The 26,839-nt window shown below is 40.7% G+C and overlaps 1 protein-coding gene across 1 annotated transcript in view; it reads right to left on the reverse strand.

The window, feature by feature from the left end:
- The window catches only part of CHD6 (chromodomain helicase DNA binding protein 6), a 176,631-nt gene that overhangs the window by 87,723 nt on the left and 62,069 nt on the right, over positions 1 to 26,839 (reverse strand). The window contains exons 4-11 of the mRNA XM_090286413.1: positions 17,596 to 17,743; positions 15,651 to 15,800; positions 7,599 to 7,661; positions 6,767 to 6,825; positions 6,048 to 6,165; positions 1,786 to 1,872; positions 1,453 to 1,587; positions 781 to 902 (exon numbers count right to left, since the gene is read on the reverse strand). Coding sequence (XP_090142539.1) covers positions 781 to 902; positions 1,453 to 1,587; positions 1,786 to 1,872; positions 6,048 to 6,165; positions 6,767 to 6,825; positions 7,599 to 7,661; positions 15,651 to 15,800; positions 17,596 to 17,743 — 882 coding nt within the window. The remainder of the gene's footprint in view (positions 1 to 780; positions 903 to 1,452; positions 1,588 to 1,785; positions 1,873 to 6,047; positions 6,166 to 6,766; positions 6,826 to 7,598; positions 7,662 to 15,650; positions 15,801 to 17,595; positions 17,744 to 26,839) is intronic.

A 26,839-nucleotide genomic window follows, 5' to 3' on the forward strand; every position in this document is an offset into this window, starting at 1 on the left:
CCTAATCAGAGTAAAAATGTTGGTCTCTTCAGTGATCCAAGATCACAGATTGCTCAGAGCCATGACACTCAAAAGGGTGTGACTCCACCCAGTCTCACCCTTCCCTGTAGAGATGGCGCCCTAAGAGCTGGAAAGCCACACTGACAGCTGTGCCCTGAGTGGCACTGTGACGAAGTGGCAGAGACTACACTGGAGGCACATGTCTCCAGAGCCCTCACGTGGTGTGTTTTCCATTATAATAAGCTGTCTTTAAAATCAATACTAGGGATACATTCGAGAATGTTGAGAAAATCTCAACCCATGTTTCTCAAATTTCATGTTTCATCAAATTCTGACAGGAACTGACTGAGCATTACAATACAAGTCCAGAACATCTGTGACTCACAGACAAGTAGTCGTGGTGGGGCTAGAATCCAGATCTATTCCCCATTAAAGCCAATTGTTGCTAAAGACTTAGAAAACAGATTTAAAGAATCTTTCGAGTGTAAACTTAGGTAAAACCTAACTTTTTGGAAAGACTGACAAAGAAGAGCAAAGAGTACAAAGTCGATGATGTATAAAGACCGTTTCTTTTGGCTGGAGAAATACCTGACACAAAAACCAAGTGCTGGTGTGACTGACGTGCGAGACTGCCGGCCTCAATCACGGGCTGGGCTGCGCTGCGCTCCCAAGCACTCTGCTGCGGCTACTCTGCTCGGGCCAAGGCAGCTACCCACCTCCAGGTACAAGCGTTCGGTAAGAAAAGCATCCATGAAGACGGGAATGGTTCCGGATCCTCACCTGTTATACCAGTTAAAAAGAAGCCAGTTCATTCCCTCCAGCTGGTACTCCCGGAGCTGGTTACTGTTCTTATACTCGCGAGACTTCTCGAGTTTCTGCCAGGAGTCTGAAGCAGGCCGCTCCTAGTGGGGAAAAGCAGAACGCACAATATGCAGAGAATAACGTTCTAGAAGCATAACAAGAATGGAGAAGGTAGTAAATCTCGAGACACTGCTCTAAAGCTGGCTTCAAACTGCATGACTCTTTTCTGACTAACGTGCAGGCCCTACATTTTCTAGGTTTCACTGGATTAAACTAAGAACACCTCTAAAAGTTACAAGAAATTAATGAAGAAGAGAAACAGATTCGCCTAAAATCTTGCATTATATTGTTTTACTTAAACTCTTAGATGTCCCTCCCACTTACATTTTAATTTCCCTGGATTCCAATATGAGTCCAGTTTTTTGGTTTCTATAAACAGGATTTCTTTTTATTTCTTTGTGCCTGTGGTATCAGCTCAGGAAAGTACAGTGGGTTAAATATTTTGATTAGTTTCTAGAGTCAGGACATCAGGCAAAAAGTCTGTATGATCAAAATTGAAAATTCCTTAAATTCTCCATAAACACAACAGCAGTCTTATTACTTTACTGTTCTACATGAGATACCAGCTTCTACATATAACTGATAGATTACCAAATGCTTAATTTCAGGGAGGACTTGAAGAGACTCGAATTCTTTAACTTTAGCAGGGTCCACGTCTTCCTCTAGCTCCCACGTGCTCTCTTCGTAAGGCAGTGAGCACCACTTCACCAGATAATGCGTCACTTCCTGGTGGGAAACAGTAGCGAAACTTAGGTGCTTTCTACTAGATTAAAGGAGGTGATCTTACTCTGGCCAACTGTGGAAAACCACCCTCCAGTACAACACACGGATGCCATTAAAACAGAGACAAGTTAACAAAACCAAGTAATATGTGAGGTAAGAAGGGAAGACACTTTTGGAGAGTCCACAAAGCGAAACACCCACCTCTCCCGTTTCTGCATCCTTGGTGTGGGCCACCTCCAAGATGCGATCAACTTCTACATAGTCTGGGTTGAACAAGTCTTCATCAGGCTAATGCAAACAGAGAAGAGTTTAAGTGTCCTCCTGCCCTCAAATCCCACTTCCAGTGTTTTATCTTTAAGTCACCCCTACTCTGGGCCCTATCAGGCAACACATGAACTGGCTCACCTGAGAATGAAAGTCTCCTCGCAGACACTCTTCGCGGTCCCTAAACCCTGACCCCCATGACTAGATGTAAAGGAACCCACCACACCTCACACTCACAGGCTGCACCACGCCAGGGCAAGACTTTCCTGTTATCACTGCAGGACTGTGCAGAAACCAGCACGGAGAGCGTATTCTCTTCTCACCTCTCCCTGTTCTAAAAATCACCCTCGGAAGCTCAGAATTATGGTTTCTTTTTCTTCTTAATACCAACAGTAAGAGCTAACATTAGGAGGAGCCATGAGGGAGCTTCTGGGGTAGACATGCTGTTCTAGTTCCTGATCTAGGTGGTGGTTACACAGGTGTGTTTATTCTGTAAAATTTCACTGAGCTGCATGTACCCTTGGATTTATTTTTATATGCATTATGCTTCAAAAAAGGGTACTTACAAAATAATAAACAGCACTTAGAAATATTTAATGTGCGCCTGGAGTTAGGCTAAATGCTTTCACTTAAGTCTCAAAACTACTTTATGGAGTAGATGCTATAATTACAGGTGAACAAACTGACTCAGCGGCTAGGTAACATGACCAAGGTCACACAGCTGTGGGAACTGGAATGTTTACCAGGTCTTTCTTACCCAGAAGCCCTCTTCCTTGACTGCTGGGATGTTCTCATTGCCCCTTAAGCTGGAAGGCTCCTTACATGCTATCTAGTTTCATCTTCTAATCAATGCAGGAATACTTTTTATAGCATTCCTGGCAAATCCACCCTCAGATTCAGTTATTCCCATGTTTAGGAATATACTGCACTCTAAGACCTGACCCACTGGCAAGACAGCTTTACCTCTGCCTGTTCAGCAGTAGCGGCATGATCCTTATTGTTATTACTATTAAATTACAGCCTAATTTCCATCCTGTAACTGTGACTCGCTGGTGTGAACTGCTTCCTCTACAGCAGCGGTAACCAAGTTGATTCTCTCCTCTCTGCGCTGCTGGCTCTTCTACAATCTCCTCCCTGTCTGGGTTAAATAACCGCAGGTGTTCGACAGTTCTTCAGATGCCATGTTTCCAGATCCCTTAACGACACAGGGCTAGCACTTGTGGAACAGCGACTATGGGTCAGGCACAGTGCTTAGCACGTCTATGAACAGTGTCATTTAATCCTCCCAGGTATTCTGTGAGGCTGATACTATTAGAAATTCTGGTTTTAGCACAGACAAGGCTACTGAGTCTGCAGGTGACTATGCAAGTGGCCCAAGGCCACCCAGCTGTGTGTAGAGGGGGCCGGGGGGTAGTCTTGCTCCAGAGCCCAGGCCCCTAACATCGTGCAGCTTGCTTTCCACCTTTGTTCTCAATCGCTCAGCTATGCCTCTCAAGTTTGCAGAACTCCTCACTGAACCTGGTACCCCAAAATAAACCTAACACTCAGGAATGAAAACAGCAAGGCACAGCACCACTGTTCTATTGGTGCAGTGTAGGGTTAATGTTACTTTTTAAGCAGCCACACCCCATTCTTGACTCATAGTAAACTTGTAATTAAACTGGCAATAAATACCTTTTCTCCCTAGGACTGCCACCCAGTCACTCTCCCCACTGCAAATTGTAAACATCTTTAAATACAAATGCATGGCATTACCTTTTATTGCCATTATATTTCATTCATTCTGACCTGTCTAGGTAAACCTGAACTTTGATTTTGGTGTTTATACCACCGGATTTGGGTCTGGTTTTCAGAAAGAATTAGGGTTTTAGTTAGAAGGTCTCCACCTCTGTGGAGTGTGGGAACTTGATGTCTCCGAAGCCAGTGTCTCTTTCACATGACTACCCTCTCGCCTACCTCATAAAGTGACTGGAAATAATGGATATGAAGATGCTCTATCCAAAACTAAGCTATTAGTTATTTTATAAGAATATCATTTATCTAAGTTATTAATAAAAATGTAAACTAGGTCAAAATCAAAAATAGTGTTATAGGACTTACTCCCCACTACCACTCCTTAATTTTGTGATGTACTCCAATCTTCTACAAAGCCTTTCCTTCCCACAACAGCATGAGCTGCTGATGCATTATTTCTGTAAGTCCTAACACAATTTCCTCTCCCTAGTCCCAAGAAAACTCACTGCCTTGGAGATAAATCAGAAAACAGACACAGGGAGCTTTGTAGGCTGTATTACAGAGCTTGGACTCTATTCCGGGAAAGCGGGAAGTGCCGAAGGTTCTGGAGCAGGGTAACAGCGTTATGGCAACCCTCCTCACTTACCTGGGACGAGCCAAGTAATTACTGGGCACTGACCCTGTGCCTAATACTACTGATAGAAATATGAGGGCGACATGGGCCCTGTCCATCTCACAGGGCTCAAAAGGGAACATACAGACATGCTGTAAACAAGGTACTGCACTGCAAATACTCGCTAAAACAGAGGTGAGAAAAAAATGCTCCAAGAACAGAGGGAGAGCATCCAATGGGGCTTCAAGATGGTTTTCTAAGCCCAGTTGCCACCTTCCTCTCTCTAATTCTCTATCAGAGCAGCAATGCCACGGGAAGCAGTTCTCACGGGTTGTAGAGTAGCTGTGGAGAGGACAGGGGCCTACCACAAAGGCTTAAGAGGAAGAGCCCCACACTGAGACAAGAAGAATGCTTATTGCCATTATCCTAACATAAATTTTTGTCACTTGAGAAAAGGGAGTACAACATGAAGAATGAATTGTTAAGTATGTGCAGCAATTTACTATCACTTGATGGCATCTGAGTGCACTCAAAGTCTAATACTTAGGACTACATTTTAAGAATAATTTGTACTGCTTCTTTTCATCAAAAGTTATCTAAGTAAAACTGAAAACTACATGTTAAAAAATAAGAAAATAAAAATTGCCATAATCCCATTAACCACATAAGACTTTCTGTGTAATTAGTAATTATTTTCCAATACCATTTTTACTAGCTGTACAGTATTCCATTATATGGGATGTATCATAATTTAACAGTTATCTGTTATCTAACACTTTGTTTCCAATTTTTCATCAGTATAAACAACTATTATCATTATTAAATCCTTCCACAAAGCCTTGATAGCTTCCTTAAAACAAATGACAGAATTAGAACTGCTGGGACAGAAGGCATGGAAATTTTGAGACATTTGATGTCTGCTGTCACATTGCTCTTCTGACAGGTTACCCAGTGCTATACTCCCAGCCCGTGATGTGCCCTGGTTCTTCCCACACCCTCACCAGCAATGGGTAATACTTACTTTGCAAGGCAAAGCTAGAAGGTTCCCATTTTAATCTACATTTCCATGACTATTAGTGAAACTGACTACATTTTTGTATGGTTAATATGTCCATTTTTTTTCTGTTTGGATTTTATATTTTTCTTAATTAATTATAAGAGCATTTCTTATTAAACTACTGGTCATATATATATATATATATACATGTAAAAATATAAATAGGAAGGTTCTCAGACTAGATAAAAAAGGTATACCATGTATGCATGCGTGTATATAATTAGGAAATAATATGTATACATAATGTATATACATACTTTCTAATCACTATGTATGTATATCTACTTGCCACATATATACTCAATTAGGGAATATGTATACATATATTTAAGGTTTGTGGTATTTCCTAATGTATAGATACTACAGATTTAATATCCAAATCCACCAATGTTTCTTCTTGATATAGGCACAATATTTAGAAATTCCCATTTTATATAATTTTATTTATTTTCTAGCATGTTGGCTTTGCTTTTATTTTTTTACATTCAAACTTCAGGCCTCGTTGGAATCGCCTTTGGGGGAGGGGAAATGAAAGAATTGTGTGCACACTGCTCCAGCCCTAGCTGTTCTGGTATTCTCACCAAAATGCACGCTAAGATTTGCTCCTCATAGTCTGATGGATAATTTGTTTTCTTTGGCTTAAGTCCGGACTAGTTTTGCTACAAATCAGTGCACACTTAGCAATGTGAACTCAGCAACAGATCTGCTCAAAACTTCCGTTTTAAGAAACTTACACCCAGTATTTAATACTGCATGAAAAACACTGGTCAAATTAGTCAGTAAATAATGCTTCACCTCAGTAAAAATGTGCTTCATCTGGGCTTGTTTATTCCTAAATCGCTTGATCTTCTGTGCGATGCGAGGATCCTTTTCGAGCTCTTCCATTGTGGCCCATTTACAGTGTAAGTAGGAACTATGCAACAACACATAAATTGTGAGACAAGCACATAACTAGCAAATCACTAAGCTTTAAAGTGTTCCAATAAACAGGGTAACCATTTAACACAGAAGCAACTCAGTGGTTTAGTGTGAAACTGATAGAGATTGGGCCTAGAAGGGCTCTGCCCTTAAGCGCAAAAACAGAAGAAACAAGGCAGCCATTCCAAGCAATGGAGCACTCTGTAGGCTTCCATAGAAACTGGCTCAGAGCCCTGGCCAGGTAACTCAGTTAGTTAGAATATCTTCCCAATAAGCCAAGGTTGCAGGTTCGACTCCCAGTCAAGGCACGTACAAGAATCGACCAATGAATGCGCGAGTGGAACAACAAATCGGTATTTCTCTCTCTCTCTCTCTCTCTCAAAAAAAAATTAATTAAAAAGAAACTGGCTCAGAGCAGAGGGAGGGAAGATGCAGAGCAGCTAAAGTTGAGCACTACCATCTAAGGTGAACATGAGTCAACTAACATCCATGAGCCGTGCCTTAGAGGCTATTCTTGGACAACATGGATGATGATGTGATAGGGAAAGGAAGTTTTATTCATATAATATTCAAATACAAATAATAAATAGACGTACAAATTTCTATACTTAACGTAGAATAGCTCCAAGTCGAATGGGGGTTCTCCCGGGTGAACCTATAACCAAAGCAAGCAAGTTACTCAGTCCAGATCCCTGCAGATGACCTTTATGTGCCAAAAGAAAACAGGTAAATCAACACCTCTACCTGGTTTTAATACAGATTTCTTGAGATATTTTCATTTTTCCAGGTCTTTTTCTGACAGCTACTGAGCAGGTTTATCAAGGCTGAATATCAGCTAGCAATAAGGTAAAAAGAAAAAGAGATCCTCCTGGTGTCCTTCCAAGGGCCAGGCTGGAAGAGAGTTCAGCTGATAAGTGCCAATTGGCCCAGGACCTATCAGGAGCAGAGCCTGGTGCAGAAGTAAGAACGTGTACTATCTCTGGAGCCCCTCAGTGTTCACTCTCAAAGTTAGGAGGGTTACTTTAATCAATATTGGCATCAACAGACTCTTTAACTCAGGGACTTTCTCTAGAGGATCCCTACAATGGCCCTGGGATATCTAAAAAAAAAAAGAGCCCCATGTTTTCATAAGGACTCTTTTGCCATCTTTTCTTGGTCCTCTGATGACTTTCAATGAGCTATAGAAACTAAGGGATGAGAGCTTTTGCTAGGATCACAGTGGAGAAAAAAAAATCAGTTTGGGCCAGTCTCAAATATTTAAACTTTTTAGTCCTAAAATCTTCTGTGTGGGTATAAGGAAGTGTTGACTAGCCAGACAATGTTCATGCGTAGGTCTCAGTCCAGCCAAGAATGACCACTCTGGGTTCTCTAGCCAAATATCTCTTCACAGAGGGTATAATCAGTGCTAGTGATATAAAAGCCACCGACCTCCTGGACAGTCTTAGATGCCAGGATCTTCTCAATTATGTTTGCGTCATCTTCTGGAGGCTCCTGGAGATGGAAGTTAAAAAGAAAAGAGAATTACTAGTACCACAGAATCCGAGAAATAATTGTTAAGAAATACTACAGCAGATATTACTGCATCCAAAAGTTCACTTTTGAATACCGAGGCCTCCCTCCTATTGGACCACAGAGTGATCAAAATATAGAAAGTCTTTTAACTTCTGGGCACAACCACATTTCCCTCTTACTCCCCAACACACATAGGCTGAGAAGCTTTTCTGCTCTTCAGACTTTTATTTCAGATCTGCCTTTAGCATCATTAAAATTGGTCCCAGGGCTTCCCTCCTCTGCCAAAGCTGCCTATGCATTGGCTCATAATTTTCAGCAAGGTGTAACACAGAAGGGTCTGGGGCTTCAGAATCAAAAGGTCCCAATTCTAATACCTACTGACTCTGGGCAAGTCAATTAACACCTCATGGTTTGCAAATCTGTTAATATAGGAGTTAAAAATTCTTATCTCACTGGGTTAATGGGAGGATAAAATGGTACATGAAAACGTTTTCGGAGAGTAAGCACTATGAAAATAGGTGTAATTACTCCCTTCTAAACTGTACCGTCTTTCTCCTCTGTACCTGGAAATGGCTGTTTCACTGATCATCCTTTGACTATAAATCCCAATTGAAAACAAATTAGTTCCTTCCTTTCCTTCCCTAGATACACATTAACATTTCTAGGCTTCTAATCTGCATGAAATCTCTTTCTACTGAGTATGTGATTTTTTAAAATCTGCATTAAAAATGACAAACTTAAAGAAAAGGATGCACTGAGTCAGGTTTCCTATGCACTATAGAACCTTTCCAGATCTAATATTTATCATGATACGAGACTTAGAACTGAATATAAAAAGAATGCTCATCACAATAATCCTAATTCTCAAAATAACTATTTGAGTGCCTGATCAGATCTTCCCAAAAAGGATGGCTTATTCTGCACATCATTGTCTTCAGTCTACCCATTCTAGGGCTCAACTGTCACAAAGCCATACCACTAAAAAAAACATTATGTTTTACAAGATCTTAAATCAAGCTTTTCTTTGAAAAGTGATAGTTAAAATAAAATAAAAAAGATGATGGCAGATGGCAGAAAAGAAGTATGGAAATCAGCAGGCGCTGACAGATGCCCCCAAAGGTTACAGATATTTATTACATTCCCCAGACACATGGCATTGTGCTAGGTGCCATGCAGAAGTTAATCCAAAACGACAAGTCTTTTCCCACAGCTCAACAAGAAACGGGTGAACTGTGCCTACCATACGGCAGGAGAAAGCTTCTGTTTTTCTATTTAAGTATTTGTTCTGCTTGATTCGTTCGCACAAGTTAGGAAAAAAGGAGGCAGTTTATTGTTTACTGCTTGTCTTCTTCCATTTGAGATAAACTTTTTGAGGGAGAGATCCTTATTTGTTTTATTCACTGATGTATCTAGATGCTTCCAAAAGGCCATGAAAACAGTGAGTAACAACAAATATTTGTTGAATGCTAAATAACAAGTGGAAGGAAAAATGACAAGGAAATACATAAGGTAATGAAGCATCAAACTCACCAGGACCACAGAACGGAGAGTTATTATTCTTAATCTGCATCACTTAATTAAAGTCTCCCCCTTCCCCATATACTCAGACCTATCCTACCCTATCAGAACGGCTAAGAGCAAAAAGCCAAAGCTCAGTGTGCTTCCTTGAGCAGTAAAGGTCACTACCCTGACCTTGCATCCAATAAACAGCATTCTATGGCAAGTGTGAAGTGAGCAAAGGAACAGGTACCAGGTCAAGAGAAACTAGATTAATAAACCAATTTCCTTCCTACTTCCCTCCTAATTTTCTTCCATACTATTTATTGGATGTGTCTTAGGCTTTTGCACTGGTCTTACAGAAATAAATGAGCTATAGTCTTTATCATCAAGCAATGACAAGACATGCCAATATAATGCTTTATATAACAGTATGCAGAGGCCTTAAGAGTACAACTGATAGATTTCTACATATACACATACATACTTGTATAAATACCGCATTTCTAACATTGTGGAAGACCCTCGTGTTCTCAAGGGCAGTAACTACTATTCAGACTTCTACCACTATTACTTAGTTAGCCTGTTATCAAACTTCGTGTAAATTGAATCACATAGCATGTGGTTCATTCTTCTGTATTACTGTGTAGTACTTTGTTGTATAAACACACCACCATTTATTTATCCATTATACTGTTGAGGGATACTGGGTTGCTTCCGATGTTTATGTATGTCTTTTGTTACACACATGCACTCATCTACCCTGGATACATACATAGAGTGGAACTGCTAGACTATGAGTTTGGTTATATGTTTGGTTTTAACAGATACTGTCAAAAGTTTGTCCCAAAGTGATTGTAGCCAATTATTACACCCACCAGCAATGCATGGGCGGTTCAGTTGACTTCATTTGTCAGTCTTTAAAATTTTAACAATTCTAGTCAATATGTAGTATTATCTCTTTAATTCACATTTCCCTCATAATTGAGGATGCTGAAAATTTTTTCATGTGCTTATTGGCTATGTAGCTATCATCTTGTGAAGCTCCTGTTCAAGTCATTTGACTATTTTAAAAATTGCCCTCTGTTTTGATTTGCAAGAGTTCTTTATATATTCTAAATAAGAGTTCTCTGTTGGGTATACAGATTATAAACATTTTCTACCAATTTATGGGTCTTTTTATAATAATGTAAATGTTGTCTTTTGATGAACAAAAGTTCTATATAATCCACCTATCAATATTTTCTTATGTATTTTTATGTCTTGTTTAAGGAATACCTGCTGTCACCACAGTCATTCATAAGCCACATATGTAAATCAAAACTTTCTTGTAGCCACATTAAAAAAATAAACAGATGTAATTGATTTTAATAATATAGCTTATTTAAACCAATATATCCAAAATATTATCACTTCAATATGTATCATATTGAAATTTTTTAATTTATTTTTTATTTTTTAAATTTTATGTATTTATTTTTAGAAAGAAGGGAAGGAAGGGAGACAGAGAAGGAGAAGAACATCAATGTCCGAGCTATATAGCTCAGCTGGTTGCCTCTCGCATGCCCCTGACCGAGGACCTGGCCTGCACCCAGGCATGTGCCCTGACTGGAAATCAAACCTGCAACCTTTGGGTTTGCAGGCCGGCACTCAATCCACTGAGCCATACCAGCTAAGGCAGAATTATTTAAAAAACATTTTATATTCATATTTTTCATATGACATCTTTAAAATCTAGTGCACACTTTATACTTACAGCACATCTCACTTTGGACCGGCCATACTTCAAGTACTTAATAGCCACATATGGCTGATAGCAGCCATAGTAGGCAGCTTAGCTCTATTTTTTCTTTAACCTCACTACCCTGACTTCATTATTGTAGCTTCATTACAAAGCCAGGAATACAGTAAATCTTCTAACTCAGTTCTTCTTTTTCAAGATTGCTTTGGATATTCTAAATCATTTGCATTTCCACTACCAATTTCCACCCTAAAACACCCTAATCAGATTTTGACTGGTACTGAATTATAGACATCTCAACAATACTGAATACATGTATGTAATATATTGCTCCATTTATTTATGTCTTCTTCAATTTTTCACAATGTTTTTCATGTAGAGAGCTTGTATACCTTTTGAGAGTTATTCCAGGGTATCTAATACATTGATGCTATTATACATGACATCTTACAATTTTCCTTCCCTGATTTCATCTTGCTAGTTTATAAAAATAATTTTTTGTCTTTCTGCCCAACAATTTAGTTAAATCCACATTTATTAATTCTAATGGTTTGTCAATTCTGTTGAATTTGTTACACATAATCATGTCATTTGCAACTAATGACAGTCTTACTTTTTCTTTTCCATCTTTAAACTTTTTTTTTTTTAATTGTTTGTTTATTTATTGTTAGAGAGAGGGGAAAGGAGAGAGGGAGAGAAAGTTCACTGTGTGGTTGCCTCTCACTCAGGCCCCCAACTGGGGACCTGACCTGCAACCTAGTCATGTGCCCTGACTGGGAATCAAACCAGCGACACTTGGCTCGCAGGCCGACGCTCAATCCACTGAGCCACAGCAGCCAGGGCTTCTTTAAACTTTTTATTTCTTCTTTTTCCTTATTGCAGTAGCCAGGACCTCCAGAATATTTCTAAATATAAGTGATAATAGTGGAATCTTTTCCTTACTCCCAAATTCAGAGAAAAAGCATTCAATATTACACCATTTAATATAACATTAGCTGTCAGTTTTTATCTAGTGGCTTTTAAGATGAGTTCTATCACTCTTTGGTTTTCTACAGTTTAAGGTATGCCTAGGTATGGTTTTCCTTTTTATATTTTTCCTACTTGGGAGTAACCTGATGTTGCATCCACTGGTTGATATCTCCCACATCAAAATAGGAAGAAAACTGGAAAATTAAGATTATTTTTTTCAAGCATGATCATATGTGTATAAACACTCAAGTGTGTATACAGATACACACAGATATAAACTAAATCTGCTCACCAAACACACTTCCATAACAACCATCTGTTCTCAACTGCTTGGAATTTTCTCAATTTATCCTTCAAAGAAGACCATTTTAATTCATTCACGTTCATGTCAGAGACTCATATAATTATCCATTTTTTCTTAGAGGGGAACAAAGGGGAGTGATATTCAGAGGCACTGATAAATCAGAATAGTCACAGGCTCTGAACACACAGGAGGTAGGGTTCCAGCTGACTCCTAACTTTGAGAATAACAAATATCGATACAATAGTCCTAAGACTACAAAACAAGAGGATGAAAAGGTGAGGTAAGTGAGTTGTCTGAAAAGTTCCTGAGTTAATGTTAATTTTACTTTATTAAAACTCTATTATGCCTGAGAGATAGAAGTAGCTCATGGTTTAGAAGGAAACAAAAAATAAAGACAACAAAAGAGTTAATTATATTCGAGTACTATGGGCTCATACAAGGGCACTTATCCCCAGCTCAGGGGGAATGAGTAGGGAGCTTCCTGAGGGAGGTAATAACTGAGCTCTGCCTGCCAGGCACAGGAAAAGGCTAGACAAAGCAGCGAGGCACAAGAGAGCACCAGGAGCTGAACTTCATTTAATGTCAAATCCTTTTGTTCCAAAAGGCAAAGTCATACAAACCACACAAACTGTAGGAGGCAAAACTGAGACAACCTTGTAAAAATCTATACATTGTTAAATGTACAACTGTAAAAGCTGCCTCTGTTCCAGGTACCAACACTCTGTGACAAAGAACAGGAAAGCAAGGAGTTGGCATCAGGATGGAAACATTTTCGGCCCCCGAATCCCAGCTCCCGGTCAGGGGACTGTCCTCTGAACTCTGAAGCAGCTGAGAGAATCTGCCAGTCTTGAGCTAGAATGAACCATGTGTAGATGTTTTTAGCAACTCACCACTAGGTTACCAATGCTGGGGTTGCAATTTGGGGCTGGGACAGGGGCAGCAGCCACAGAATTGGGCTGAGCGCGCTAAGACACTGCACAGAACTGCAAAGTGGTGGCAGCGGGGCCTTTTTTATGCGCATTCCACACCCTTCTCTGTCTGCCCCAACCTAAAGCCAGCCAGCAAGCTTCAACTGATTTTCTGTGCCACCTCATGCTTTGAGGATTGCCTGGAATCCAAGATGAGATCCAAGCCTTTCAAGCTTTGCATCAGCCTGGGAAATCTTTGTTCACACCTCACTAGGAAGCCCAAGAGATGAAAGTGAAGCTGTTTTGGTTCTGCGGCAGCTAGGGCTCCACGGAGCACTGATTTTGAAACCCACTCAACCCCTTGCAAACTGTCTGTTCTGCCCTGCATACTGGGCCAGGCCTGTGGACCAGCTGCTTTTCTGAACATCAGCACCAGAACGACATCAGGAGGCCTCTTTCTTGCTTAAATTTAGTAACAATATTTGAGGCATGATTAATGCAAATTCAGATTCTATCTTGTACTTCACTGTGTGTCTGTGTGTGTGTGTATGTGTGTGTGTATGTATGGCCCTCTCTTTGCTGTATCCTTATAAGAATAACAAGAGCCTTAAGATACATAACATTTCCTGAATTGTTTCTGTCAGATCAGCTAATTCTTCCTTTGAGGTACCAGGGGAGAAGTCATAATTGAAATATGGTTAATGACTTAGGCTAAATGGCTAGTAGAAAAAAATAAAATCCCTCATAGTTTTTAAAATACCAAGCCAACCATAAAATCTCCAAGGAAGGAGAAACTATTATAAAGCAATATAATCCCATTAACTCACGGCAGTCTGAGAGGGCTACTGTTAACTAGTTGCTTGAGAAGTACTGCAATGACAATATATCAATTATTCCTATTAAGTCTTATACGCATCAGGTGGATAACCCTTAGCACAGAGACATGAAATCAAATCTTAGCGCTAGTCACTAATCAACCACTACTATATAACTATAACCCAGATCATTCTGTGCCTGTTTCTTGATTGTTAACAGAGGGACAATGACCCCTGCTCCTAGCTACCTTCCATGCCAACAGAGTGAAAGGACATGTGATATTAGGTGAAAATGCTTCAAGTTGGAGGCCAAGAGGTTTAAATAGATAAAGTATTATCAGCCTCAGCAAGCTGCGCTGGCATCCAGGAGAAAGGACAGGCATTTGTGCTGCTGCTGCACAGGCAGAGCTGTGGATCCTGCCGAGTCAGCGACGGTGACTCCGTAACTACAGACACCTGTGTCCCAGAATGTGCTGCTGGCAATGACGCCCCTCCTATGTGCTCAGCCTGCTTCTCCTTTTACTTCTCATTTCTTCTCTGTCTGCTCCTCGGCACAGACCTCCTTTTCAACATTCACTGCTCCTCCTTTCCAGCATCTGGGCGTCAGGTCCTAACGCTATGCTCTTCCTCCTCAATATTGCTGCCAGTGGAAAAGTCCTAAAATAGAAACATGGCCACCCTGCTTCTCTGCTTGAACCCATCAATGCCTCCTACCTGTCTCCGATCTACAGTCTAAAGGCCACACACCTTAGCTGACATGCAAGAATCTGCTGCATTATGTGACTTTTCCTACCACTCAGGGCTCATCTCCCTGCCGCTCCTCAAATCAGACCCCAATATCCAGCCAAGCTCATCTATCTGTCATACCACAACCTGCGGTACCACTCAGGCTCTGGGGCTTTAATTCATGTTGGAAATTACTGCTCCTAAAAGCCTGACCAACCTCCCTTTCCTGACCATGCCTCCTTCTGTGCAGCTCAAATATCTAGCACACACTTCTAGAGCTGCACTTATCATAGCAGTAGTATAGCCATACACTCCTTCTCCTAGAGGAAGCTCCTGGGAGGCAGGGACCATCCCTGGATGCTCATCCTTGTATCCCAGGACCTACCATGCAGTGGACTCTCAATAAGCGTTTACAGAATCCAAGTTCCGACTGTAATTACTAGTTCATGTCATTTTATTCATTGAACAACTATTTACCATGTATCAGACTGTTCCATTCTAATGAGAAAGACAAATAAACAAATAAAATGATGTCAAAAATCCAAATTACTGGTTGCTGTGAGTGCTACGAGGGAAACACAAAGGAGGGAGACAGAGGCCCATCAGGCTGAGGGGCAGGGACCTACTTTAAGACAGTGCACCCACTGGTCATGTGAAATGTAAAGCCCGTGGGGAGGAGCATTCCAGGAAGAAGGAACAACACACACAAAGGCCAGCAGGTGGGAAAGAACTGCTAGTTCAGGCATTAAAAGACGGCAAGTCTTTCGGCTGAAAAGTCATTAGAAAGCTGAGGAAAACTTGTTTATCTGAAAAAATGTGCTTGGCGAAAGAGAGAGTGCAATGGTAGAGGATCCTGCTTGGTCCAGTAAGGGTCTGAATTTTATTCTAAATGCAACAGGAAGCCATCTGAGGGTTATGAGCAGTAGTTAAATGATCTAACTTAAGCTTTAGCAAACAGCCACAGAGCAGCTCTGTTGTGCAGGCCAGCAGCCCATCCCCAGGCCGTACCTCCGCCTGCCAGGCCAGGGTAGAAGCTGAGAGGGCGGACGTCCGGCCAGCTCCCAGAACAGCGATTGTTTCCCCATCATCATCCACCACTTTGAAATCCAGGTCCTCATTGTATTTCCTGCGCTTCACTTGCCGTCCGGAGCGTCGTTTCTGCAGGACAAGCACACCATCAGAGAGAGAAGCTCTGCAAGTCAGAGCCAAAAGTTTGTACAAGACCCTCAACTGCACCCACTAACGTGCAAAGGAGACCTTTCTTACTTTACAAAAGGGATCTTCCTTAAACACAACTCTTCAAGAACTAAATCCACTGAAAATGGGACCTAGCTGAGGGAGGGGATCCAAAGTGCCAGGAACTGAGAAGGAACAGTCTGAGAATCCAGTGAGACCTGTTTTATTCATCAATGGCAGTGACTTCTCACCTTCTTTCTAGAACCGGTACCTATTTCAGTAAAACAGAGATGGGAGGTAAACTCCACCACCTTTGAGGTAGCTTCTAGCATAGCTTTCCAGGTTTTATGACAATGGTATGAGAGTTCATTTTGGTTTTGTTGAGTTCACCATACTTACCACATAACTCCTAAAAAACAAAATAATACCAATTTAATTAGAATCTCATAATACCCCTTGAAACGCAGGGAGACATCTTCAGTGTGACAAAACAAGACTCATGAGTCACCATCTGAGGACTCATCTATAATTAAGAAGCTTATGACCTTTAAGAGACAACATTCTGCAAGAAAGCAGCCTGGTGGCTTTCCTCCACAGAAAAACACACGGTTCATCTCTATGTACACACCATAGCAAGCAGCAGAAACACACCGGGAACCATTCACCAGCTAGCTCACTCTCAAACACTTAAACCTTAAAAAGCAAAAATAAAAGCAAAACCCCACCTCCCTTATTTTCTAAAAGGTATCTCCTGGGCCTCTCTCGGTGTTCATACCATTTCTTTACTATGTCACCTCTGTAACATTTAATTTTACGTGAGGGATTCTACATAAAAACCTGCTCCCCGATCCCATGTACAGAACACCACCCTAGAAATACTTAACCCCCTGCCAACTGCCATCAACCCGGTGTGCCAATCAAGATATCTAACAGCCACAAGCCCAAATTTATAGGCGGGGGGAGGTGGGGGGGTGGCGCGGTGGTCTTGGCTCTGACACCCAGACGCTACTACTTATTACCACTATGACATCAGGAGCTGACACCTTCCTACAATGAATGTCACCTAGACATCTATGAGGGTCCAGATGATACTTGAAGGTGCAGTGAATTGGTCTTATTCTAAACGGCCCCATTGCAGCAGCACAACCCAGATAAACTGCTGTGGATATCAGAGGAAAGAGCACTTTCAACCATTAGAACTCATGTCCAAGAGAGGTTGCTTCAACTCAGGGAGAACATTCCTACCAATGTCATGGGCACACTTTGGCATATTTTTAGGAAACTCATTTAGGTGGGCAACTCCCTTTTTTTCATGTTTGGCCCAACTTTTCTTCCTGTTTTGGCACAATAATACATCCTTGACTTTTCCAGCATCCGAGATTATGAAAATGCTCTTGTGCAGATGGCCCAGCTTTGAGTCCTAAACGCACTGACTACATGGCAAAATGGCCCTGAGCCTTACCTAGCTTGGCTCACAACTCCATTTTCCACATTCGCTCTCTCGCTGCCGAATATGCTACTTTCCAAGAAGGAAGCAAGCACCACTAAAAAACTGGGCGATTATTTTATACTAATAATCTTATACTAAAGTTCAGGATGCTAGGGAAAAGGCCTGTGGTCTTTTGGTGCTCACCCACCAAAATAGGGAAAGCCCAGCCCCAATTTGTGCACACGGGATGCAGACTTGAGAGAGGGAGAGAGGAGCGACAGGGTCAGTGTCAGCAAGACCCCACCCGGCAGCCGTGACCTCCACAAGGGCTCCCAGTCACAGCGGTACCTGGCTGTCTGTAGACTCAGTGGATTCCTCAGGACTCCGCAGAGACGGGTTTGGCAGGCCCTGATCCAGCTCTAAACTCTCCACTGTGGTTTCACTTTTCCTTTTGCCTTTCTTCTTTTTCTCCACTGGGGTTGGTCCTTGCTCCTTGCTACGAGGAAAAATTCAGAATTAAAACTGTTGGGCAATTTTTAAAACTAATATTTCTCATGTAATCAAAGTAATGATATCACATCCTGGAATTCGTGGACCAGGGTAGGCTTTAAAGGGCAATCCAGAAAAGTTTATTCCCAGAAATGTATAAATACATAGAAAGAAACAGCTACGTGAATTGATGCAGAATTCACTTTTTATACCCCTACCATGACTACTATGGCTATGATTAATGTGGTAAAAAATAAAATAGTATGAACACTGCCAAAAATCACACTTTCAGTTTATATAAATGCCTTCTCTAGGAAATGTAATTGCTTTGCGGAGAGTGAAAATCACCAAAGTTCAATCTCCTTTTAAATTACATGGGAAGTGACACCTCTCTAATCTGTCATAATCCTCTATGGAGAACGATCTATGTATAAGACTTGAAGTGAGTAATAAAAACTCAGAAATGAAGATAACACTGTCCCTGCCCTTGAGGAAGTTACAATTATGAAAATTCCAAAGACCATGAAGAGCCACAGCTCAAAGAAGTAGATGAATGCTTCCTGAGAGAGGTGAAGACGGGCCCAGTGCATCCATCCTGCAACCCTGCTAAGATGGCAACATCGCCTCTAAAAACCCTGCTTTGACTCCCCTAGCTGAGAGAATCTCTTTCCTACATTCCCAAAGCACTTCGACTGTTCTTTGCTTAAGGAACTCAAACTCTGACCTGTCACCAAGGTTAGTCATTAAACAACGACAGCAGGCACAGAGCTGTGTAGTGCCTGGGTCCTTTGCAGTTGCTCAATAAACATCTGCTGAATGAATGACTATTCCATGTTGGACTTTTCCTAGAGTTTTATATTCCTCACAGTGAGCAGTCTTATACCTTACACACAGTAAGTATTCAATAACTATTTATTAAATATAGACATACGGATTAGATTACTTCTCACTGGGGAGACATGGGAAAACGCATTTGAGTGGGGATACCCATAGAATTTTGACAGAAAGGAGACAGGAATCACTACCACATCGGAGCTTCATCATCATCATGGCTAATACTTATATGACAATACAAGCAGGCATAGTTCTCTAAGTCCTTTACATGGATTACCTCCTTTACTTTTCAACCTTATAAGGCAGATAGTCTTATTTTCTCATTGTATCAATAGGCACAGCGAGGTTCAGTTAGATTTCTAGGGTAACATGGCTAGTGAACAGCAGAGAAAGAATCTGAACCCAGGCATGCTTTTAACCACCATGACGTTCTCAGGGAATGGAAGAATGTTAAGGGCACGTTTAGTAAAAGACAGCCTGTGTTGCCAGGTGACAGGGAAGTGAACAGAAGTACTAAGTGACAGAGCTGGAGAGAAATCAGGAGTAGGTACACCAGCCTAGAGTTTAGACTTCGTTCCGTGTGGAAAGGCCATGATGGCACGCCCACACAAGAGGGAATGAAGACCGAGGCTAGACATAATCAATGAAAACTCAAAAGGTGAAAATGACTTTAAACATCCAGCTGAAGCAGAACCAGTAATTCTTGGCAAGTGACAGAAGGTGGAAGACGAGGAAGGGCCAAAATTATTGGTCTTTTCTATCAGGTGAGATACCGGAAGGTGTGGGGGGAGTGGAGAACCAAAGGCCTCGTTTGGAGAAGGGAAATTCAGCGTGACGAATTCGTGGCAAGAATACCAGCCAGTGATGAATTAGTCAGCCTCTCTAGAACACTCTTCACCCATCATGAATCCCCAATCAGGTGAGCACAAACAGCCCACCCGCAATTCCCCAAACTGAAGACTGGCTGGCCTACATATCAGGAAAGTTCCTTATGAAAACTATTTTGGTCCAATCTGAGGCAATGAAATTCAAGGGGTCCTGCCACTTTAGAGGAGTATACATTTTAATAAGAGGCTTGCACTCTCAAGCAAGAGAAAAAAGCAAAACTTCTTCCACTTACCAGTTCAGGACTGGAGATTTATGTGAAACAGTTTTAAAAGTTGCTATATTTTCACAGGAATATTTATGTCACGTTATATGGTGTCTGAGAAAACCGTATAGCAATGGCTATTCTACAAAGCACTCTGGCATTCCGAGTCTCATTTAACTGTTAAAACCACGATTCCATGAGGGAGCCAGAGCGGATGAGTCTTATACTCCAGACGAAGAAACAGGCTCCAAAGCGGCAAAGGACCCGAGTCGGCAGGGGCTCGTCTGACTCACACTCACGGCGCACTGCTTTTCACGCCATACCGTGTTTCCTGTCTCTTCTTTTTAAACCCAACTCCTTTTTGATAAATGTGAAAACTTCAACTCTCCTTTAATATCATTTGAATCTCAAAATAATGACCAGAGGAATCAGCAACAAACATTCCAAAGATCCCAAGTCCACAAATCCAAAGTTGTTGATGGATTTTATGGACCTCTTAACAAAAGCAGGTTTCTACTTAAATTTTGGACACAAATTGAAAGACAGCTGATTAATATACCAAAAGTCACCATAATAATCACATGCTCAGAGTCCCATTTAACCATAAAATCTTAAATCTTTCCTCACAACATTTGAAATCAATTCCATCTATCTAATAACTATAACTCCACCATATTAGAAAGCTTTGACCATATGTTTAATCTTCATATGCTAGACATATGTGCTTCATTGTGAAACACCATACCCAATACTAAACAAGCTCAAGCCACAATTAAGGAAGAGAATCTCCTGAAAATATGTAACTTTACTACCAGATTTGTATATATTTGCCTTCCATGTTTTCAGAAATCCATTAAATAATGGAAGTAAGAAGAAGCCATAGTGAGGTACTTCCAAAGTCAAATCTGGGGCATGACTAGATTTTTTTAGCCCAAAGCTGGGGGCAGGGTGGAGTAGAGGGAACATCTTCTCAAATATATGTCAGTAAAATAGGAAAATGACTGGTGAAACTGCTTACTTATTTGGGGATAAATAAGAAGATACTCCACTTGGGAAATCTTCAAAGTGATTTTCTGCAGGTTACTTTTGGCAACAAAATCAATTCTGAGTTCCAAAAATTCTTCCTGGAGCTCTTCTGATAAAGACAAATGTCAGGAAAAAAAGATTCTGTGTAAGCTTATAAATGGGATTTTCAAATAGGACATCAAGAAAGGATCACCTGAATTCATCCTACAGGAAGACTAGATAAAACATGATTTTTTCCTCTTTGGAATAAGTTTTGAAACCTTATGCTTGAGAGTTTTATCAAATGAAGATATTTTAACTTCTGCTATACCCATAGCTGGATTTGGTCCACGAATGCTTGCTTGATCCTTAAAGCTCCAGGTTTTTAAAAAATAGTGGCCAAATAATGTGTAACAAAACTATATATGCATATACATTTTGAACCAGCAATTCCAGTTATAGGAATATAGACGCCCTCCAAAATATTAATCTACATACATGAGGTTATTCCCTAGAGCATTATTTGGTGACTGCAAAATAATGAAAACTGTCTAAATGTCCAAACATATGTGATCAAATAAATTCAGATACACATCATGGAGTACCATGCAGCCATAAAAACAATTAAGAATTCTACAAACTGATACAGAATGATTTATAAGTGTTAAAAAATGAAAAGTGCAAAACAGCATGTGACTTTTTGTGAAAGGATAAAGAGAAAATAAAAAAACATGCATATGTCTATTTGTACGACAAAAGGAAACTCAGGAAAGATACACCAAAACACAATGGTTACCCACAGGGACAGGTGGAAAGAATGGGGTGGAAAGGATACAGAAAGGGAGTGGCACTTCTCTGAGTATATATCTTTTTACAGAAATTTGACTTTTGGAACCATGTTAAAATTTTCCGTATTAAAATTTAAAAATAAAGAACTAAGATGAAAACAACCTGAAATAAATGGATTTAAGTGTGTTTCAAACAAATAACATAACCACATTGAATGGGAAGAAAAAGTACCTAATTTATGACAATATTTGACTAAATACTCTCAGCTTTTGAGAGAAGTGGAAAGAACAGCAAACAAATCCTGGCCTCTTCGGCAGACACACAGATAAAACAATTCTGAAATCACTTCAGATGTGGTACAGGATTAAGCACACATGCAAAGATGTTGCTGACATTGGGAGCTGGGGCTCTCCCTGGGGAAAGGGAAGATGTAAATATGAAACGTAAGGCCAGGACAATACTGTGCGATGAATCTAAGTTGGAGGCATCAGTGTGAACTCATGTTTTCTAAAATAAGTGTATGTATTAACACACGCATACAAATGTGCACACATATATTAATACGTGTGCTTATAGGTGTGTGTACACACGTGTGCACATATGTGCATGAGTATGTCCCCCACCACCAGCTTTGACAACTGAAAGAACCCAAAAAACAAAGATGCTGCGTTAGCAATTGCACACCTTGCACACAGATTTTGGTTTCTAATACCAAAGTTCCTCAGAGAAATGGCTGATTCCAAGGCTAAGGCAGAGACAATATAAAGGTGGATCTGAAACGTTTTGCTGTATCTGAAAGTAAGAAAGTGCTCCAAAAAATAAAGGCAGCATGTCAAAAAGACATAGAAGTGTGCTTGAAGAGCTCCTTGGTCAAAATTGGAACAATTTAAGCACCAAAGTAATTGAGGACAGTAATGAATTATAAGTCGTTGAAAACAACAGGAGTCCATACCAATAACAGAGAGATAATGAATAAATGAGCGTCATGGGAGAGCTCCTGCTTACCATAGAGTCCAAATGGTAAATGTAGAAGTGGTGAAATTAGGAAATCATTTTGTAACTACTGTAGAAAACATGAATACAGTCCAGAATCACCAAAGAATGCTAAATTCAGGGAGAACAATTTGAAGAGGAGCAAGGTATTGCATGATCTTAAATTTCTCCCCACAGATTGCTTACTAGTTGCAAACAAACAAAAGCAGTAACTACACAATGGTTCTCTAAGAAAATGACCTTACTCTAAGGAAAGGCACACTGGAGTCGTTAGGGATAAAAAGGCTTAATATATGCAACCTACTATCAAATGGGACAGAAAAAAATATATACATATAATTTATTTTGATATATACCTATTCCACAGCTGAAACGGATGCTGCGCTTGTTCAGTACCTTTTTGCTGATAACCAGTACTAACTCCCTAGACTAAAAGAGTCTGCAGAAGGTCAGCCTGTGCTATGGTATCCTATTCCTTTTACTATAGTGACTGGTCCAGGGAGGGACAAATGATCTAGCCAGGACAACTTGGGAGTAGTTCCTTAAAAAAAAAAAAAGTTAAATTTTTGGCAGAAGTAGGAAGGAAAATAAATCTTGTCCCTCCTAGGTTAGAAAGCTGTTAAGTTGTGAGCCCACAACTCAACCTCAAGAATAAAAGCAGGTGCAGAGGATGGAACCGACACCCAGAGAGGTGCAGGGAAGGACTGCAGATAAAGAATTAGTGGGATCCTCAACTATACTCCTGGTCCTGATTCCTTAAGCCAGTAAATCCCCTCTTTTCTTTCTTTTTTAACTTAATTCAAGTTGGGCTTATGTCACTTGTAATCAAGAGGGTTCTGAATACAACAAGGCCTAATACACTTACCACTTAATGGCACTTGATGCTGGGTCAAAGCAATCTTATTTTTATAATCCCCTTTTCTAGCTTTCAGAGTTAGAACCAACTAACTTGCAGGACAGAAAAAAAGTGGCAGACAAGATTTTTTTAGGCTCAAAGTATTTTCTTAGTAACAAAATCAAACTTGATTTTATAATAAAACATATATACACTTTAAAGCAAGCATGAATTTACGACGTTCAAGAAACTTCCAATATATAAACTATACCGTCCAAGCAGGACAATATCAGGTATGATCAACAGTTTACTGATCTCTCCTCCTACCTTCTACACAGCTTCATAAACCAAGATTTTAGGCAGTTTTCACTCTCCACAGTTTTTATTAGATAAATAAGTACTTTTTTAAAATACTTCCAAATAAGAAATTACATAATGGTATTAAAGCACTAGACAGATGGACTTTCCTGAACTTTTCTACAAGCCCTATCTCCAGTTCACAACCCCCGGTTTCTTTACTGGAATTGATAAGATAGAAACTGGGTGTTGGATATGAGGATGTGGAGGAAAGTCTGGGTGTCACAATATTGTACTACAATGATTTTTTTATTACTTTGCCCCCCATGGATTCTAGGTATTGAAAATATCTATCAAAGAGACCTGGCTGATGTGGCTCAGTGGACTGAACATCAGCCTGTGAACCAAAAGGTTGCTGGTTCGATTCCCAGTCACGGCCCATGCCTGGGTTGTGGGCCAGGTCCCCAGGTAGCAGCGTGCAGGAGGCAACCAGTCGATGTTTCTCTCCCACTCTTTCTCCCTCACTCCCTCTTTCTGTAGAAGCTAATAAAATCTTTAAAAAAAAAAAAAAAAAGAAAGAAAGAAAATATCAAACAAACTGTATTATTTCAAAAATACTCATCTTCCCATTTTAAAATTAAATTTTATAACATATCCATCAAAGTCTTAGCAGGAAAGAATCAGTTACTCCACAGTGAGCTGCCATAATTCCCAAATCCAGAGTAACTGGAAGTAGCTCATGATGCCCATCACTGCCTTCACAGACATGCACACATCTGGGGAGTCCAGCCCAAGAGCCGCTGCTCCATTCTAGGAACAATACTCCCTGGAAGCTTCCAGTCCAGGCCTCACCCCAGGCTCTGATCCTCTTCCCGGAAGTACAATACTGAAACCATGGATACTGCCCACACAGAGTTCATTAGCGCACTTAATCCCGCTTTTATTTAATGTCTAATTAGTTCAGCCTATACCCTATACGCAGAGAACTGAGTTGGGCAGCACAGATTTTAGATACTGGTTAAAATTTTAAAATACAAAAACAAAACCCTAATTGTTTTGGTGCAGATACAGAAAACCGAATCTCCCTGTCTTCGGTCCCTTTAAAACCATCAAGACAAGGATTAAAAAGCTTATGATATTATCCTAGTAAAAAAATGGAAGCAAAAACATTCTGTACTTGTAAGACGAAAAAGCAGAGTTTTAACAAATGTTATTAAAAGTGATAAAAGCAAATGAAAATAAAAATTAAAAAAATACAGAGAGGTTTCAAATGAAACAAACAAGTTATCCCTACTTGCACCAAATTCCACTTTCCAGCCCGAATCACCTTTCACTGATGCCTCCCTGACCCCAAATAGGCTCGTGCCTCTAGTCCTTCATTTATCCACAAGCAACAGCTACTGACATCCCGATATGACAGTTAACAAATTTAGATCTTATTTCTCTCCCTACCCCTTCCCCTACTCAATATTTTTGTTGAATTTTTTAGTCAAGGCAACCATATTTTAAATTTTCATTAATTTTTCTTGTTTCCTGACTCTTCCTTTTTCATAACCCATTTCTGTTTTGCAGACCAAGTCTCATCTTGAATCTGAGAATTCTAACTTAAAATCTTTTGTAAGTTCTATTCTTTGACTTGTTTCTTCTGAAGACAGCTGTTCTGCTCATTCCTCTCTCTCCTCTTGGCTGCTTGTTTTCCTCCACAGTCTCGTGATTGTCGGTGGATTGTTCCTATTTTAAATGAATGAGGTTGACAACGCAGGTGGCTGATGAGGCTCTCTGCTGCCTGGTAAGTTGCTTTCTCCAACAAGCTTCAGTCCTGAATGGGAGGCCTGGCCTGGGACTCTGCATTGCACACACAGGTGGCTGTCCCTAGTGTCCCGAGGCTCCCTTCTTGTGGACGTCAGTCTCCACTTGGAGCCCTAGATCCTACCGAGAGCCAACTGCTCAATATCACTCGAGTAACTGCCTGACTTCAGCCTGGGGCTGACAAACCACCCACACAGCCACAGTGCAGAGTCCCTTCCTGGCCTGCCTCGGGCTCTTTTCGGAGACTGCCAGGACTACCAGGAGGAGGAAGCACTCCTGCCTCTGCTGCAAACACAGCTCCTGCTCGTGCTCTGACTGGGACTCCCTCCACAGCACTTAACCATTGGTGTGACACCACTGGCCTTCCTCGTCCGGAACATTCATGAACACGGCTTATCTTAGGAGAATGTACTCCCCTCCGTCCTTCCAGTCATTTCATTAAGATTTGGTGAAGGGAAAATAAAGTATGCTCAGTCTGTTGTCTTAAAACTGAAAATGCCCCCCAAAGAATATTTATTTAAATGCATTTTGGTCTTCTGATTTGTCTTTTCTCATGTGTTAATTCCTTTACTACCTGGCTCAATATTCACCTCTTCCTAGGGACTCACTGGACCAGAACTGAAACACCCTTAATCCTGTAAATGCTTTCAGCTGTTCTGTATACAGTTATACTGAATTCTTCTGTTTGCTTGTATTTTGCCTGTTTTTTTTTTATTATTATTTGAATACTTGTAAGGCTGTTTCTCTAACTCCTGAAAACTCTTCAAAGGTAGGGCCCACAGACAAGCTTCTGTGACACCTTCCTTCCTCCACTGTCCCATCGTCAACACAAATACTCGTAAACAAAGCAAGGCAAACAGGAGGCACTAAAAATGTCCTGGATAAATCAATCAAGCATTATTATTTAGTAACTGATTCCTTACAGATTAGGTAAAAATCCACCACATACCTGACCCTAATTTAGAAAGCTCTGGGGATTACAGCCAAAGCACTCCAGGCGCTCTTAGAAAACCAGGAGAGGAGACTTAGTCCCAAACTTCAGAGGTGGGCCTCTGCCATTACCATCTACCTTCCTTCCCTACTTAACATAAAGCCCAGTGGGTTCAAAGCACAGGGTCTCTATTCATTGTCTTCTGTCTTCTAATAAACGATTAGAATGTAAAAACAAGTCTCCCAATAGAAAGAAGCTGATCAATGGATGCTCTGAAGCCTAAGACCACCTCAGTGAAGACCTGCACTCTAAACTAAAATGCTGGACTGACCTTCAAACAGGGAGGCAGAGCTGAGCTGATTCAATTTTACTCCTCCTCCTCCTGCATCACAGTTATCAGCTGACTCACAGCTCAGATGGTTATATAATCAGAAGGTCTAGAAGCAACCATCAAAGAAGAAAATCAGAAAAGGGAAAACCTTTCTACTGGGATGTTTCTAAACTTACTGGATTTGGGAGA

The sequence above is a fragment of the Furipterus horrens genome, unplaced genomic scaffold (assembly GCF_987537825.1).
Source record: "Furipterus horrens unplaced genomic scaffold, mFurHor1.1.pri manual_scaffold_8, whole genome shotgun sequence".
In the NCBI taxonomy this organism is placed as follows: Eukaryota; Metazoa; Chordata; class Mammalia; order Chiroptera; family Furipteridae; genus Furipterus; species Furipterus horrens.